This window comes from Salvelinus alpinus, chromosome 29, assembly GCF_045679555.1.
Source record: "Salvelinus alpinus chromosome 29, SLU_Salpinus.1, whole genome shotgun sequence".
Taxonomy (NCBI): domain Eukaryota; kingdom Metazoa; phylum Chordata; class Actinopteri; order Salmoniformes; family Salmonidae; genus Salvelinus; species Salvelinus alpinus.
The window spans coordinates 12,198,835-12,217,290 of NC_092114.1; the positions used below are offsets into that span (position 1 = coordinate 12,198,835).

At 45.4% G+C, this 18,456-nt stretch overlaps 1 protein-coding gene across 3 annotated transcripts in view; it reads left to right on the forward strand.

Moving 5' to 3' along the window:
• LOC139558946 (NHS-like protein 3) overlaps positions 1 to 18,456 on the forward strand; it is a 157,254-nt gene that overhangs the window by 39,094 nt on the left and 99,704 nt on the right. The window contains exon 1 of one of the 3 annotated variants that reach the window (XM_071374465.1): positions 12,851 to 13,148. The exons of the other annotated variants lie outside the window; for them this stretch is intronic. Coding sequence (XP_071230566.1) covers positions 12,974 to 13,148 — 175 coding nt within the window. The 5' untranslated portion in view covers positions 12,851 to 12,973. Of the gene's footprint in view, positions 1 to 12,850; positions 13,149 to 18,456 lie in introns of those variants that run through there. 3 annotated transcript variants of the gene reach the window in all.

Here is an 18,456-nt window from a genome sequence, read left to right on the forward strand (position 1 = left end):
GGGCCTGTTCGGCCCTCCTTCTCTGTAGTCCACGATCAGCTCCTTTGTCTCGCTCACATTGATGGAGAGGTTGTTGTCCTGGCACCACACTGCCAGTTTTCTGACCTCCTCCCTACAGGCCATCTCATCGTTGTCGGTGATCAGGCCTACCACTGTTGTGTCGTTTAGAGAGGAGAGATTACCTAGGAACACGAAGCTTTCTTCAGAGGGGGAGAGATTACATAGGAACATGAAGCCTTATTCAGAGAGGAGAGACTCAGAGAGGGAATGATCTTCAAATACATTTTTAATTAGAACACTACCCACACACATTGATGCATGGACGAACGCACACGCGCACACACACACACACACACACACACACACACACACACACACACACACACACACACACACACACACACACACACACACACACACACACACACACACACACACACACACACACACACACACACACACACACACACACACAAACACACACACAAAACACACACTTCCCTGAATGGCAAAGACATCTCTCCCTCTTGATTTTCTAAACTATTTTTTTTGTTATTCTTTCACTGTCCCCTCTCTCTCTCTTTCACTCAGAGCTCGTGATACTGTCCCCCTCCACCCTCTCTCTTTCATTCAGAGATAGTTATCACTGTCCCATCTCTCTCTCTTTCATTCAGAGATAGTTATCACTGTCTCCCTGTCTCCCTGTTTCACTCAGAGCCAAATAGATATCACTCCCAATTCATTATAACTAACTATTGACTAACTCCTCCATAGTGACTAACTCCTCCATAGTGACTAACTCTTCCATAGTGACTAACTCCTCCATAGTAACTAACTCCTCCATAGTGACTAACTCCTCCATAGTGACTAACTCCTCCATAGTAACTAACTCCTCCATAGTGACTAACTCCTCCATAGTGACTAACTCCTCCATAGTGACTAACTCCTCCATGATAACTAACTCCTCCATAGTGTTTAACTCCTCCATGGTAACTAACTCCTCCATGGTAACTAACTCCTCCATGATAACTAACTCCTCCATAGTAACTAACTCCTCCATAGTGACTAACTCCTCCATAGTGACTAACTCCTCCATAGTAACTAACTCCTCCATGATAACTAACTCCTCCATAGTGTTTAACTCCTCCATGGTAACTAACTCCTCCATGGTAACTAACTCCTCCATGATAACTAACTCCTCCATGGTAACTAACTCCTCCAAGGTAACTAACTCCTCCATAGTGACTAACTCCTCCATGGTAACTAACTCCTCCATACTGACTAACTCCTCCATAGTGACTAACTCCTCCATGGTAACTAACTCCTCCATGGTAACTAACTCCTCCATGGTAACTAACTCCTCCATGGTAACTAACTCCTCCAAGGTAACTAACTCCTCCATAGTGACTAACTCCTCCATGGTAACTAACTCCTCCATACTGACTAACTCCTCCATAGTGACTAACTCCTCCATGGTAACTAACTCCTCCATGGTAACTAACTCCTCCATGGTAACTAACTCCTCCAAGGTAACTAACTCCTCCATAGTGACTAACTCCTCCATAGTAACTAACTCCTCCATGGTAACTAACTCCTCCATAGTGTTTAACTCCTCCATGATGACTAACTCCTCCATGATAACTAACTCCTCCATGGTAACTAACTCCTCCATGGTAACTAACTCCTCCATAGTGACTAACTCCTCCATAGTAACTAACTCCTCCATAGTGACTAACTCCTCCATAGTGACTAACTCCTCCATAGTTTGTGAGAGCCTTTCTTTATAACAATGTGGGTGCATTTGTTTTGTGGTATTTACTTTTATATATAAATTGAGCTTATTTTTTTACATTTTTCATTTTTTCAATGTAGCCCCCTCTAAATCACCTACTGTCTGACCAATGTAGCCCCCACCTAGTGGCCCACTGGCAGGGTGACTTTGTGGTGAGGTCATTTTTTTCTCCAATCCCTGGTATTCACTGTTTCTGGATAGAGCAGGTTTTTAGTTATTCAACCTCAGCTCTCACTCAGCTGCTGTCACAGGCACATCTGTGTGGCCCGGTGTGCATGTGTATGTGCACGTGTGTGTGCACGCTTGTAAATACAACTCTATTTCTGTGTGCGCACGTGTGCGTCTGTGTGTTTGTTATATCGTTGCGTCAAGGGGCACTTTGTGTTGAATAATGAGTGTGTATGGGTACAGACATTTCCTAGACTACGTACTAAATTTCAAAAGGCACTTGTACATCTGAGCAATCTTATTTGCAGGTGCCATGGCAACAATTGAACAAGATGAAGGAAAAAGGAAAACCTCACACTGCTCTTGATAGTATCGCCGATAGACTTTGTACTCTAAAGAGCAGGTGGATGAGGTACACTTAACTTGCGTAAACTATATATGCTGTCGATATCTCTGTCGTACAGTGTATCTTGAACAAGAGAGAGAGAGGGAACAGGAAAGACAAATAAACGTGTGGAGATCACCGTGGAAAGAGAAGAGGTCACAGAGGAAAGAGGTCACAGTGGAAAGAGAAGAGGTCACAGTGGAAAGAGGTCACAGTAGAAAGAGAAGAGGTCACAGTAGAAAGAGAAGAGGTCACAGTAGAAAGAGAAGAGGTCACAGTAGAAAGAGAAGAGGTCACAGTTGAAAGAGAAGAGGTCACAGTTAAAAGAGAAGAGGTCACAGTGGAAAGAGGTCACAGTGGAAAGAGAAGAGGTCACCGTGGAAAGAGAAGAGGTCACAGAGGAAAGAGGTCACAGTGGAAAGAGAAGAGGTCACAGTGGAAAGAGGTCACAGTAGAAAGAGAAGAGGTCACAGTAGAAAGAGAAGAGGTCACAGTAGAAAGAGAAGAGGTCACAGTAGAAAGAGAAGAGGTCACAGTTAAAAGAGAAGAGGTCACAGTGGAAAGAGGTCACAGTGGAAAAAGATCACAGTGGAAAGAGAAGAGGTCACCGTGGAAAGAGAAGAGGTCACAGTGGAAAGAGAAGAGGTCACAGTAGAAAGAGAAGAAGTCAAAGTAGAAAGAGAAGAAGTCACAGTAGAAAGAGAAGAGTTCACAGTGGAAAGAGAAGAAGTCACAGTGGAAAGAGAAGAGGTCACAGTAGAAAGAGAAGAAGTCAAAGTAGAAAGAGAAGAAGTCACAGTAGAAAGAGAAGAAGTCACAGTAGAAAGAGAAGAAGTCACAGTAGAAAGAGAAGAGGTCACAGTAGAAAGAGAAGAAGTCACAGTAGAAAGAGAAGAAGTCACAGTAGAAAGAGAAGAGGTCACAGTAGAAAGAGAAGAAGTCACAGTGGAAAGAGAAAAAGTCACAGTAGAAAGAGAAGAGTTTGAATGTTTAATGAATTGAAAGGTTAAAATGCTCTCACTGCAACGTATACCCACACCATTCAATCACTCTAACACCCGTGCAGACGAACACACACACACACACACACACACACACACACACACACACACACACACACACACACACACACACACACACACACACACACACACACACACACACACACACACACACACACACACACACACACACACACACACACACACACACACACACACACACAGACACACACTCCAGGTAATAAAGAAGCAGGGTGTGATGTCACAAAGGGCACCGGTGACACGAAATGCTTCAGATAGGTCACGTTTCTTTCAGCTACAAAACATACAGACACCTGCTATAGAGAAAGAGATGTCCCCAACCTTATTGACACAGAATACAGTATGTTGTCCCCAACCTTATTGACACAGAATACAGTATGTTGTCCCCAACCTTATTGACACAGAATACAGTATGTTGTCCCCAACCTTATTGACACAGAATACAGTATGTTGTCCCCAACCTTATTGACACAGAATACAGTATGTTGTCCCCAACCTTATTGACACAGAATACAGTATGTTGTCCCCAACCTTATTGACACAGAATACAGTATGTTGTCCCCAACCTTATTGACACAGAATACAGTATGTTGTCCCCAACCTTATTGACACAGAATACAGTATGTTGTAAATAGTCTAGTAGTTGATGTGTCACACTTTGGCTTTCAGTTAGTCTGGTTTCACTTAGTCTGGTTTCACTTAGTCTGATTTCACTTAGTCTGGTTTCACTTAGTCTGATTTCAGTTAGTCTGGTTTCACTTAGTCTGATTTCACTTAGTCTGGTTTCACTTAGTCTGATTTCAGTTAGTCTGGTTTCACTTAGTCTGATTTCAGTTAGTCTTATTTCACTTAGTCTGGTTTCACTTAGTCTGATTTCACTTAGTCTGATTTCACTTAGTCTGATTTCACTTAGTCTGATTTCAGTTTCAGTTCATCTGATTTCAGTTAGTCTGATTTCAGTTAGTCTGATTTCAGTTAGTCTGATTTCAGATATTCTGATGTTCTCAAACACGATAGTCATCAACTCTAAGGTTTAACTCTCTTGACACACAGACACATGTGTACGCACATTCAAACACACACAACCTCCTGTGGAAACCATAGATATATTAGAGGGGCAGCAGGTAGCCTAGTGGAAAACAGAGGATGACAGAGTAAAGAACAGAGGATGACAGCGTGGAGAGCAGAGGATGACAGAGTGGAGAACAGAGGATGGCAGAGTGGAGAACAGAGGATGACAGCGTGGAGAGCAGAGAATGACAGAGTGGAAAACAGAGGATGACAGAGTGGAGAACAGAGGATGGCAGAGTGGAGAACAGAGGATGACAGAGTGGAGAGCAGAGGATGGCAGAGTGGAGAACAGAGAATGACATGGTGGAGAACAGAGGATGGCAGAGTGGAGAACAGAGAATGACAGAGTGGAGAACAGAGGATGGCAGAGTGGAGAACAGAGGATGACAGAGTGGAGAACAGAGAATGACATGGTGGAGAACAGAGGATGGCAGAGTGGAGTACAGAGAATGGCAGAGTGGAGAACAGAGAATGGCAGAGTGGAGAACAGAGAATGACATGGTGGAGAACAGAGGATGGCAGAGTGGAGAACAGAGGATGACAGAGTGGAGAACAGAGGATGACAGAGTGGAGAACAGAGGATGGCAGAGTGGAGAACAGAGGATGACAGAGTGGAGAGCAGAGGATGGAGGATTGAGCTCAAACTATGTTTGAAATATCAATTTAGCATGCAATTATAATAATCATGTTACATTCCAAACTACATCGTACGTCTGAGGTTTAGATGATGACAACACGTTACAGTGACACAAATTTAAGCAGATAGTCTATAATCATATCAAAATACAGAACGGAGATAAAATTATTTTGTAATTTATATATAGTCAGCTTTATTCTAATGGGGGTAATCCAATCTCGCCTAATCAAGTTGTGATCGGCTGTTGTGATGGTAGCCCAGTAACCAATTCTTTTCAGGTGTAAGGACCATATGATAGGGAACTTAACTGTGAGCCAATGTGAGTATGATTTGACACTGTATTTAATTAACAGTACTAATCGTCATTCAGGAAAGTCTAATCTTCATTGTTGCCGGGTAAATCAGTCGTAATTCTGATTATCATAGTTCATTTTTTTCTGTCCGTTTTGTTTTCCAATGTTGACCTGGCCAGGTTCTAGGTAACGCTGAACTTTAACCTTCTGCTCCATGTTGACCTTGCCAGGATCTAGGTAACGCTGAACTTTAACCTTCTGCTGAGCTCTTAACCAAAGGTTTAACAGTAGGCTAGCATCAGGTTCATTTACATTAATTAAGGATAGGAGTCCCGTTAGCGAAAAAATGCCATGCAATTGTTTGAGGATGGCGCCCCACATCAAAATATTTTCCCACCGGCACAGGTTTCAAATAACGATAATATCATATTTCTTACGGAAAGAAGAATGTTCAATAGGAAACCGATTTTAGCAGTTGTGTAATGTCTTCATGCGTGTGCGCAAACACGAAGTTCCAAGACTGTGTCTTGCTAAAACTGATATTTCTTATTCGTTTTTGAAGTTACAAGCCTGAAACCTTGAACATAGACTGCTGACACCCTGTGGAAGCCATAGGAATTGCATCCAGGAAGCAAATTTTCAATATGACCTTTCGCCTTTCTAAGAGGATGGTCTCTCTCTCAAAGAAAATTATAATTTCCGGTTGGTTTTTCTTTTGGATTTTCTCCTACCATATCTATTGTGTTATATTATCCTACGTTATTTTAAAATTTCTATAAACATCAAAGTGTTTTCATTTCAATGGTACCAATAATATGCTAATCCTGGCTTCAGGGCCTGAGCTACAGGCAGTTTACTTTGGGCACGTCATTCAGACAGGAAGTGGAGAAAAAAGGGGCCTAAAGAAGAAGAAGTTTTAAATTAAAACCAGGTTGATTCTCTCAGACTGGATGAAAATGACTACATCGACCATGATCCTTTGCAAGCTACGGCCACTTTCGCCATGATCCTTAGCTATTTTGTGGTTCCATTCAGCCCCATTCAGCAATGTGACTCGATTCAAATTCACGTTCAAATACATCCGGGTTCATGCGCTATCGGGAGTTTTCCATAAGGAACACGTGGATGACGTCATCACCACCTACTGGTGTTAATGTCTATGACACACACACACACTCACCCACACAACTAATCCGGGGGGGCAGGTAGATGGAATGTGTGTGTGTGTGTGTGTGTGTGTGTGTGTGTGTGTGTGTGTGTGTGTGTGTGTGTGTGTGTGTGTGTGTGTGTGTGTGTGTGTGTGTGTGTGTGTGTGTGTGTGTGTGTGTGTGTGTGTGTGTGTGTGTGTGTGTGTGTGTGTGTGTGTGTGTGTGTGTGTGTGTGTGTGTGTGTGTGTGTGTGTGTGTGTGTGTGTGTGTGATGGCAAGACTGTTTTACTCAGAAATTGTCTTCCAGATATGTTCTCAGAGCACTGCAAAGGTCAGTGTTCCTGGCTGAAACAATCAGTTCAGTTTGTGACCTCAGTGAACCACTAGGTGGGAGTGTTGGGTAGGATATCTCAGGCCTAGACAAGAGCAAAACACACACACACACACACACACACACACACACACACACACACACACACACACACACACACACACACACACACACACACACACACACACACACACACACACACACACACACACACACACACACACACACACACACACACACAGAGGGAGAGGTAGAATTCCTAATCCTGTCCTGAGGCCATGCCCCACTGATGGTTACCCTGACAACACCTTTCCCTTGTGATGGCTGCATACCTTGACGAGTAGTCTACATTCTACACACACCCTCGCGCACATAAACATTAGCCATAATGCCACATTCACACACACACACACACAAAATTTCTATAAACATCAAAGTGTTTTCATTTGTGTGTGTGTGTGTGTGTGTGTGTGTGTGTGTGTGTGTGTGTGTGTGTGTGTGTGTGTGTGTGTGTGTGTGTGTGTGTGTGTGTTCTACACACACCCTCGCGCACATAAACATTAGCCATAATGCCACATTCACACACACACACACACACACACACACACACACACACACACACACACACACACACACACACACACACACACACACACACACACACACACACACACACACACACACACACACACACACACACACACACACACACACACACACACACACACACACACACACTATCTAATCTATCCTATGGGAGTATCTGGGGCATGTCTGACATGTTGTTTTGCTGATGTATGGAGCCATAAACCAGACTGTTACAATAACACTGTCACTCTCTCTTTCTTTAGCTCTCTCTCTCTTTCTCTCTCTTTCTCTCCCGTCACATGTTGCTTCGCAGATCAGTTACTTGATCAGGAAAACCTCCTGGCTCTAATTGTGGTCCATCTAAACAGTCAGTGTAACGGGAGTGGTTGTTATGTTAGTATACTAATGGACAGCCTCACTCTGTGGGATCCGTTTATACAGGATCCATTACCATTAACAGTAGTGTACAGGACTCTCCTCTCTCTAGTTGATGTTCTCTCTTCTCTCCTCTCCCTTTTCTCTCCTCTCTCTCTTTATCTCTCTCCTCTCTCTCCTCTCTCTCTTCTCTCTCCTCTTTCTTCTCTCTATCTCTCTCTTCTCCCTTCTCCCTTCTCCCTTCTCTATTCTCTCTCTTCTCTATCCTCTCTCTTTCTCTCTCCTATGTCACTGTCTCATCTCTCCTCTCTCATATTAACCTTAAATAGCTGAACTAACTGTAGGCCTGTAAATTGAGGTTTGTAAATCCCCCCCCTCAATCTCTCCAGTTCCTCTCCACTTCCTCCCCTCCTCCTCTCCTCCGCCCCTCTAGTGGCTCACTGTAAATCTCTTCCTTATCAAAGCCTCTACTCAACAGCTGCTGGGCTGGGCTATAGGATAAACATCAGGCAGAAGGGTCATGACCTAGCAGCGTCATATGAATGACCATGATATAGCTACAGATGTAGGATCTTACTTTGAGCCAGTTTTCCACAATATTATTTACTATGATCTACTTTTTTTTTTCCTTCAACCCGTCTTGTCTCGTCGCTACAACTCCCCAACGGGCCTGGGAGAGGTCGAAACATGACTCGCTGAAACCTCAAAATCTGGAGGCACCAATGTGTCGGAGGAAACATCGTTCAACTGACGACCGGCCGGCCACAAGGAGTCGCAATGAGTCAAGTAAAGCCCCTCTTTGCCAAACCCTCCCCGAACCCAGAAGATGCTGAGCCAATTGTGTACCTCTCTATGGGACTCAAAGCCGGTTGTGACACAGCCTGGCATAGTTTAACATGGTAATAGTTAATATGGTGATAGTTTAATAGTTTAATAGTTTAACACTGTCACGCCCTGACCGTAGAGATCCTTTTTATGTCTCTATTTTGATTGGTCAGGGCGTGAGTTTGGGTGGGCATTCTATGCCTGGTGTTCTATGTTGTCCTTGTTTTGTATTTCTATGTGTTTGGTGTGGTTCCCAATCAGAGGCAGCTGTCTATCGTTGTCTCTGATTGAGAACCATACTTAGGTAGCCTGTTCCCACCTGTGTTTGTGGGTGGTTGTTTTCTGTTTTGTGTGTAAACCTTATAGAACTGTTCGTTTGTCGTTTTTGTTGTTTTGTCAAGTGTTTCGTATTTCATTAAAAGTAATATGAACACTTACCACGCTGAACCTTGGTCCTCTTCTCATTCTCCCGACGACGTTCGGAGAGTTTAAGAGTTTAATAGGGTAATAGGGTAACAGTTTAATAGGGTAACAGTTTAATAGGGTAACAGTTTAATAGGGTAACAGTTTAATAGGGTAATAGGGTAACAGTTTAATAGGGTAACAGTTTAATAGGGTAATAGTTTAATAGGGTAACAGTTTAATAGGGTAACAGTTTAATAGGGTAATAGGGTAACAGTTTAATAGGGTAACAGTTTAATAGGGTAACAGTTTAATAGGGTAATAGTTTAATAGGGTAACAGTTTAATAGGGTAACAGTTTAATAGGGTAACAGTTTAATAGGGTAACAGTTTAATAGGGTAACAGTTTAAATGGGTAATAGTTTAATAGGGTAACAGTTTAATAGGGTAACAGTTTAATAGGGTAACAGTTTAATAGGGTAATAGGGTAACAGTTTAATAGGGTAACAGTTTAATAGGGTAACAGTTTAATAGGGTAATAGTTGAATAGGGTAATAGGGTAACAGTTTAATAGGGTAACAGTTTAATAGGGTAACAGTTTAATAGGGTAACAGTTTAAAGGGGTAATAGGGTAATAGTTTAATAGTTTAATCGGGTAACAGTTTAATATGGTAATAGGGTAATAGGGTAATAGTTTAATCGGGTAACAGTTTAATAGGGTAACAGTTTAGTAGGGTAACAGTTTAATAGGGTAATAGGGTAAACGTTTTATTGGTTAATGTGTTTGTGTTCTCCCTTAATCACAGTCTGTGTTGACAGGAGATAGTCATGGTTGTTGTATACAGCTTGACAGACAGACAACCTGTTCTGGTGGTTGTGATGAGATGTTCTGGTGGTTGTGATGAGATGTTCTGATCTGAGTAAACACTGGAGTAGTTTTTGGATCCTCTCTTCAGAGAATAGAAAGGATAGGAAAGAAAACAGAAGTTGAGAGAGTCCACACACAGAGAGAAAAGGACTAAACTGTGTCAGAGACATAAACAGAGAGACGGGAGGGAGACAGAGAGAGCAAGAGAGAGCAAGAGAGAGCAAGAGAGAGCAAGAGAGAGCAAGAGAGAGCAAGAGAGAGCAAGAGAGAGCAAGAGAGAGCAAGAGAGAGCAAGAGAGAGCAAGAGAGAGCAAGAGAGAGCAAGAGAGAGCCAGAGAGAGCCAGAGAGAGCCAGAGAGAGCCAGAGAGAGCCAGAGAGAGCCAGAGAGAGCCAGAGAGAGACAGAGAGAGACAGAGAGAGACAGAGAGAGAGAGAGAGAGACAGACAGAGAAAGAGAGAGAGAGAGAGACGGAGACAGAGAGAGGGAGATGGGAGAGAAAGAGAGAGACAGACAGAGAGAGATAGAGAGGGAGAGAGAAAGAGAGAGCAAGAGAGAGAGAGAGAGAAAGAGAGAGAAAGAGAGAGAAAGAGAGAGACAGAGAGAGACAGAGAGAGACAGAGAGAGACAGAGAGAGACAGAGAGAGACAGAGAGAGACAGAGAGAGACAGAGAGAGACAGAGAGAGACAGAGAGAGAAAGAGAGAGAAAGAGAGAGACAGAGAGAGAAAGAGAGAGAGAGAGACGGAGACAGAGAGAGAGAGACAGAGAGAGAAAGAGAGAGACAGAGAGAGACAGAGAGAGACAGAGAGAGACAGAGAGAGACAGAGAGAGACAGAGAGAGACAGAGAGAGACAGAGAGAGACAGAGAGAGAGAGAGAGAGAGAGAGAGAAAGAGAGACAGACAGAGAAAGAGAGAGAGAGAGAGAGACGGAGACAGAGAAAGAGAGACAGAGAGAGAAAGAGAGAGAGAGACAGAGAGAGACAGAGAGAGAGAGAGAGAGAGAGAGAGAGAGAGAGAGAGAGAGAGAGAGAGAGAGAGAGAGAGAGAGAGAGAGAGAGAGAGAGAGACAGAGAGAGACAGAGAGAGAAAGAGAGAGAAAGAGGGAGAGAGAGAGAGAGAGAGAGAGAGAGAGAAAGAGTGAGAGAGAGACAGAGAGAGACAGAGAGAGACAGAGAGAGACAGAGAGAGACAGAGAGAAAGAGAGAGAGAGAGAGAGAGAGAGGGAGCGAGAGAGAGAGAGAGAGATGGGAGGGAGGGAGGGAGACAGAGAGAGCAAGAGAGAGAAAGAGAGAGAGAGACAGAGACAGAGACAGAGAGAGTGGGAGGGGCACACACAGACTGGCTTGCTGCGTGGAACTGTATGGTCACTGCTGCTGCCGCTGGAAGTATTGGACTGAGAGAGTGTGTGCGCAAGGAACAGTGAGCAGTGTGTTTGTGAGAGAGTGTGTAAGCAGCTTATTTGTATGACAAGCGTAGGACGGGCCGAAGCGATGAGGTCGCGAGGGTAGGTGTGTGGTGGTGCTCAGGCTGGAACTGTGTCAATGTGTTATTGTGTAGCTGAAACTGTGTCAATGTGTTAGTGTGTAGCTGGAGCTGTGTCGGTGTGTTAGTGTGTAGCTGGAGCTGTGTCAGTGTGTCGGTGTGTAGCTGTGTCAGTGTGTTAGTGTGTAGCTGGAGCTGTGTCAGTGTGCCGGTGTGTAGCTGTGTCAGTGTGTTAGTGTGTAGCTGTGTCAGTGTGTTAGTGTGTAGCTGGAACTGTGTCGGTGTGTTTGTTTACTAGGGTGATGTGGAATGTGTCAGTGTGTCGGTGTGTTAGTGTGTAGCTGGAGCTGTGTCAGTGTGTCGGTGTGTAGCTGTGTCAGTGTGTTAGTGTGTAGCTGGAGCTGTGGGAATGTGTGGTTGTTTACTAGGGTGATGTGGACTGTGAGTGTATGAGTGAGTCTCTAGCCAGATTTCGAGCAACACGAATGTGTATTTAGCGAAAACAGGGAAGGCATGACAGAGCATGAGATTGAGTGTAGGAGTGAGTTTTTCCAGTAGTGTGTGTGTGTATGCTAAACTGTTTGTGACTGTGTGTGAGTTTCAGGACCAGAGGGGTGTGAGTTACAGGACCAGAAGGGTGTGAGTTACAGGACCAGGGGGTGTGAGCTCTAGGACCAGGGGGGTGTGAGTTACAGGACCAGGGGGGTGTGAGTTACAGGACTAGGGGGGTGTGAGTTTCAGGACCAGGGGGGTGTGAGTTACAGGACCAGGGGGGTGTGAGTTACAGGACCAGGGGGTGTGAGTTACAGGACCAGGGGGGTGTGAGTTACAGGACCAGGGGGTGTTAGCTCTAGGACCAGGGGGGTGTGAGTTACAGGACCAGGGGGTGTGAGCTCTAGGACCAGGGGGGTGTGAGTTACAGGACCAGGGGGTGTGAGCTCTAGGACCAGGGGGGTGTGAGTTACAGGACCAGAGGGGTGTGAGTTACAGGACCAGAGGGGTGTGAGTTACAGGACCAGAGGGGTGTGAGTAACAGGACCGGGGGGTGTAAGTTACAGGACCAGAGGGGTGTGAGTTACAGGACCGGGGGGTGTGAGTTACAGGACCAGGGGGTGTGAGTTACAGGACCAGGGGGGTGTGAGTTACAGGACCAGAGGGGTGTGAGTAACAGGACCGGGGGGTGTAAGTTACAGGACCAGAGGGGTGTGAGTTACAGGACCGGGGGGTGTGAGTTACAGGACCAGGGGGTGTGAGTTCCAGGACCAGGGGGGTGTGAGTTACAGGACCAGGGGGGTGTGAGTTACAGGACCGGGGGGGTGTGAGTTTCAGGACCAGGGGGGTGTGAGTTACAGGACCGGGGGGGGGTGTGAGTTTCAGGACCAGGGGGGTGTGAGTTACAGGACCGGGGGGGTGTGAGTTACAGGACCAGGGGGGTGTGAGTTACAGGACCGGGGGTGTGAGCTCTTGAAGAGGGACTATCCAGATGTTGCCTTTTGGGACACGTCCTTCACCTGCACTCTAGACCCCATGTAGGGGGGTGAGGATTACCCCGGATTCCTTCACCATGGGGAACAGCGTCCACAAGAACAAGAAGAGGATCCCTGAAGCCCGCAACGGACCCTCTTCATACCTCAACCCTGACCCCCGCTCAGCCTCTAAACCTGGTTCTAACCCCAGCCCCAACACAGGGAATACCAAATCCTTCTGGCACTTTGGGCGGGTGGATAAACTCAAAACAGGTAGGACCAGAGCTGGATGATCAGTGGGAATGTTTTTTGGGGATTGAATTTATTTCAGCAGTCTGTGATGTCAGCAGCATGATGTCATCGGTCTTCTAGATCTTTCTGGAGATAGTTCTATATTCCAATGTGTAAATGGTCGTTATCTCTGGTTGTAGAGACGATGGTGTCAAAAGCATGAACACCTGTTACCTTGTGGAGAGGAGGCAAACTTACTGTGGAACAATATGAGGTAGCAGAAGTTACTGACGGTGATGTGAGTGGGACTGTGTAAAGATCCATGATATTGTGTCGTAGTTGAAGTTACTGACGGTGATGTGTGTGTATCTGTGTAAATATATTGTGTGTTTATATACACTACATGACCAAAGGTATGTGGACACCTGCTCGTCAAACATCTCATTCTAAAATCATTGGCATTAATATGGAGTTGGTCCCCCCTTTGCTGCTATAACAGCCTCTACTCTTCTGGGAAGGCTTTCCACTAGATGTTGGAACATTGCTGCAGGGACTTGCTTCCATTCAGCCATAATAGAATAAGTGAGGTTGGGCACTGATGTTGGGGGATTAGGCCTGGCTTGCAGTCGCCGTTCCAATTCATCCCAAAGGTTTTCTATGGGGTTGAGGTCAGGGCTCTGTGAAGGCCAGTCAAGTTCTTCCACACTGATCTCGACAAACCATTTCTGTAAGGACCCTTCTTTTGTGCACTGGGTCATTGTCATGTTGAAACAAGAAAAGGTATTCCCCAAACTGTTGCCACAAAGTTGGAAGCACAGAATCGTGTAGAATGTCCTTGTATGCTACAGTGCTAAGATTTCCCTTCACTGGAACTAAGGGGTCTAGCCTTAACAATGAAAAACAGCCACAGACCATTATTCCTCCGCCAACAAACTTTAAAGTTGGCACTATGCATTGGGGCAGGTAGAGTTATCCTGGCATCTGCCAAACCCATATTTGTCCGTCGGACTGCCAGATGGTAAAACATGATTCATCACTCCAGAGAACGTGTTTCCACTGCTCCAGATTGCAATGGCAGCGAGCTTTACAACACTCTAGGTGACGCTTGGCATTGTGCATGGTGATCTTAGGCTTGTGTGCAGCTGCTTGGCTATGGAAACCCATTTCATGAAGCTCCCGACAAACAGTTATTGTGCTGAGTGTTGCAACCGAGGAGAGAGGGGCAGTTTGTAACTCGGTAGTGAGTGTTGCAACCGAGGACAGAGAGGCAGTTTGTAACTCGGTAGTGAGTGTTGCAACCGAGGACAGAGAGGCAGTTTGTAACTCGGTAGTGAGTGTTGCAACCGAGGACAGAGGGGCAGTTTGTAACTCGGTAGTGAGTGTTGCAACCGAGGACAGAGAGGCAGTTTGTAACTCGGTAGTGAGTGTTGCAACCGAGGACAGAGGGGCAGTTTGTAACTCGGTAGTGAGTGTTGCAACCGAGGACAGAGGGGCAGTTTGTAACTCGGTAGTGAGTGTTGCAACCGAGGACAGAGGGGCAGTTTGTAACTCGGTAGTGAGTATTGCAATTTATATTTATATATCCTAACAATAGGACATTAAAAAACTGTAATATCTTATGTTTCACTGATTTGTGGCTGAACGACGACATTAAGAACATACAGCTGGCGGGTTATACACACTAACAGCAGGACAGAACAGCAGCCTCTGGTAAGACACGGGTGGGGGCCTATGCATATTTGTAAACAACAGCTGGTGCACGATATCTAAGGAAGTCTCGAGGTTTTGCTCGTCTGAGGTAGAGTATCTCATGATAAGCTGTAGACCACACTATCTACCTAGAGAGTTTTCATCTGTATTTTACATACTGTAGCTGTCTACATACCACCACAGACCGATGCTGGCACTAAAACCGCACTCAGTGAGCTGTATACGGCCATAAGAAAACAGGACAATGCTCATCCAGAGGCGGTGTTCCTAGTGGCCGGGGACTTTAATGTAGGGAAACTTAAATCAGCTGCACCTAAATTCTATCAGCATGTTAAATGTGCAACCAGAGGGAAAAAACTCTAGACCACCTTTACTCCACACACAGAGACGTGTACAAAGCTCTCCCTCACCCTCCATTTGGCAAATCTGACCATAATTATATCCTCCTGATTCCTGCTTACAACCAAAAATTAAAGCAGGAAGTACCACTGACTCAGTCTATAAAAAAGTGGTCAGATGAAGCAGATGCTAAACTACAGGACTGTTTTTCTAGCACAGACTGGAATATGACCTGGGATTCTTCAGATGGCATTGAGGAGTACACCACATCAGTCACTGGCTTCATCAATAAGTACATCGACGACGTTGTCCCACAGTGACTGTACGTACATACCCCAACCAGAAGCTATGGATTACAGGCAACATCTGCTCTGAGCTAAAGGGTAGAGATGCTGCTTTCAAGGAGCGGGGCTCTAACCCGGAAGCTTATAAGAAATCCCGCTACGAACCATCAAACAGGCATAGCGTAAAAACAGGACTAAGATCAAATTGTGCTACACCGGATCCGACGCTCGTTGGATGTGGCAGGGCTTGCAAACTATTATAGACTACGAAAGGGAAGCACAGCCGATAGCTGCCCAGTGACACAAGCCTACCAGCTAAATCACTTCTATGCTCGCTTCGAGGCAAGTAACACTGAAACATGCATGAGAGCATCAGCTGTTCTGGACGACTGTGTGATCACGCTCTCCGAAAGCCGATGTGAGTAAGACCTTTAAACTGGTCAACATTCACAAGGCCACAGGGCCAGGACGTGTACTGCGAGCATGTTCTAACCAACTGGCAAGTGTCTTCACTGACATTTTAAATCGCTCCCTGTCTGAGTCTGTAATACCAACATGTTTCAAGCAGACCACCATAGTCCCTGTGCCCAAGAACACTAAGGTAACCTGCCTAAATGAATACCAACCCGTAGCACTCACGTCTGTAGCCATTAAATGCTTTGAAAGGCTGGTCATGGCTCACATCAACACCATTATCCCAGAAACCCTTGACCCACTCCAATTTGCATACCACCCCAAAAGATCCACAGATTAGGCAATCTCTATTGCAATCCACACTGCCCTTTCACACCTGGACAAAAGGAACACCTATGTGAGAATGCTATTCATTGACTACAGCTCAGCGTTTAATACCATAGTGCCCTCAAAGCTCATCACTAAGCTAAGGACCCTGGGACTAAACACCTCCCTCTGCAACTGGATCCTGGACTTCCTGACAGGCCGCCCCCAGGTGGTAAGGGTAGGTAACAACACATCCGTCACACTGATCCTCAACACAGGGACCCTTCAGGGGTGCGTGCTCAGTCCCCTCCTGTACTCCCTGTTTACTCATGACTGCACGGCTAGGCACAACTCCAGCACCATCATTAAGTTTGCCAATGACACAACAGTGGTAGGCCTGATCATCGACAACGATGAGACAGCCTATAGGGAGAAGGTCAGAGACCTGACCGTGTAGTGCAAGGACAACACCCTCTTCCTCAATGTGATCAAGACAAAGGAGATGATTGTGGACTACAGGAAAAGGAGGACCGAGCACGCCCCCATTCTCATTGACGGGGCTGCAGTGGAGCAGGATGTGATCTTCAAGTTCCTTGGTGTCCACATCACCAACAAACTAACATGGTCCATGCACACCAAGACAGTCATGAAGAGGGCACGACAAAACATTTTGGCATGGGTCCTCAGATCCTCAAAAGGTTTTACAGCTGCCCCATCGAGAGCATCCTGACGGGATGCATCACTGCCTGGTATGGCAACTTCTCGGCCTCCGACCGCAAGACACTACAGAGGGTAGTGCTTACACCCAGTACATCACCGGGGCCAAGCTTCCTGCCATCCAGGACCTCTATACCAGGCGGTGTCAGAAGAAGGCCCTAAAAATTGTCAACGACTCCAGCTACCTATAGGCTGTTCTCTCTGCTACTGCACGGAAAGCGGTACCAGAGCGCCAAGAGGTCCAAGAGGCTTCTAAACAGAGCCATAAGACTCCACAACATGGCTACCCAGACGATTTGCATTGCCCCCCCCTCCTCTTCAACGCTGCTGCTATTCTCTGTTACTATGTATGCATAGTCACTTTAATAACTCTACCTACATGTACAGCGGCTTGCGAAAGTATTAATCCCCCTTCACATTTTTCCTATTTTGTTGCCTTACAACCTGGAATTAAAATAGATTTTTGGGGGGTTTGTATCATTTTATTTACACAACATGCATACCACTTTGAAGATGCAAAATATTATGCAATATGCAAAATATTTTTTTTGTGAGACAAACAAGAAGTAAGACAAAAGAACAGAAACCTTGAAAATTATTCTCCCCCCAAAGTCAATACTTTGTAGAGGCACCTTTTGCAGCAATTACAGCTGCAAGTCTCTTGGGGTATGTCTCTATAAACTTGGCACATCTAGCCACTGGGGTTTTTGCCCATTCTTCAACGCAAACCTGCTCCAGCTCCATCACGTTGGATGGATTCCGCTGGTATACAGGAATCTTTAAGTCATACCACAGATTCTGAACTGGAATGAGGTCTGGGCTTTGACTAGGCCATTCCAAGACATTTAAATGTTTCCCCTTAAACCACTCGAGTGTTGCTTTAGCAGTATGCTTTGGGTCATTGTCCTGCTGGAAGGTGAACGTCCATCCCAGTCTCAAATCTCTGGAAGACTGAATCAGGTTTCCCTCAATCATTTCTCTGTATATAGCACCATTCGTCATTCCTTCAATTCTGACCAGTTTCCCAGGCCCTGCCGATGAAAACATCCCCACAGCATGATGCTGCCACCACCATTTTTCACTGTTGGGATGGTCTTCTCGGGGTGATGAGAGGTGTTGAGTTTGCGCCAGACATAGCATTTTCCTTGATGGACAAAAAGCTAAATTTTTGTCTCATCTGACAAGAGTACCTTCTTCCATATGTTTGGGGAGTCTCCCACATGCCTTTTGGCGAACACCAAACGTGTTTGCTTATTTTCTTCTTCAAGCAATGGCTTTTTTTCTGGCCACTCTTCCATAAAGCCCAGCTCTGTGGAGTGTGTACAGCTTAGTGGTCCTATGGACAGATACTCCAATCTCCACTGTGGAGCTTTGCAGCTCCTTCAGGGTTATCGTTGGTCTCTTTGTTGCCTCTCTGATTAATGCCCTCCTTTGCCTGGTCCGTGAGTTTTGGTGGGAGGTGCTTTCTTGGCAGGTTTGTTGTGGTGCATATCCTTTCATTTTTTTAAAATAATGGATTTAATGGATGTTCAACGTTTCTAATATTTTTTTATAACCCAACCCTGATCTGTACTTCTCCA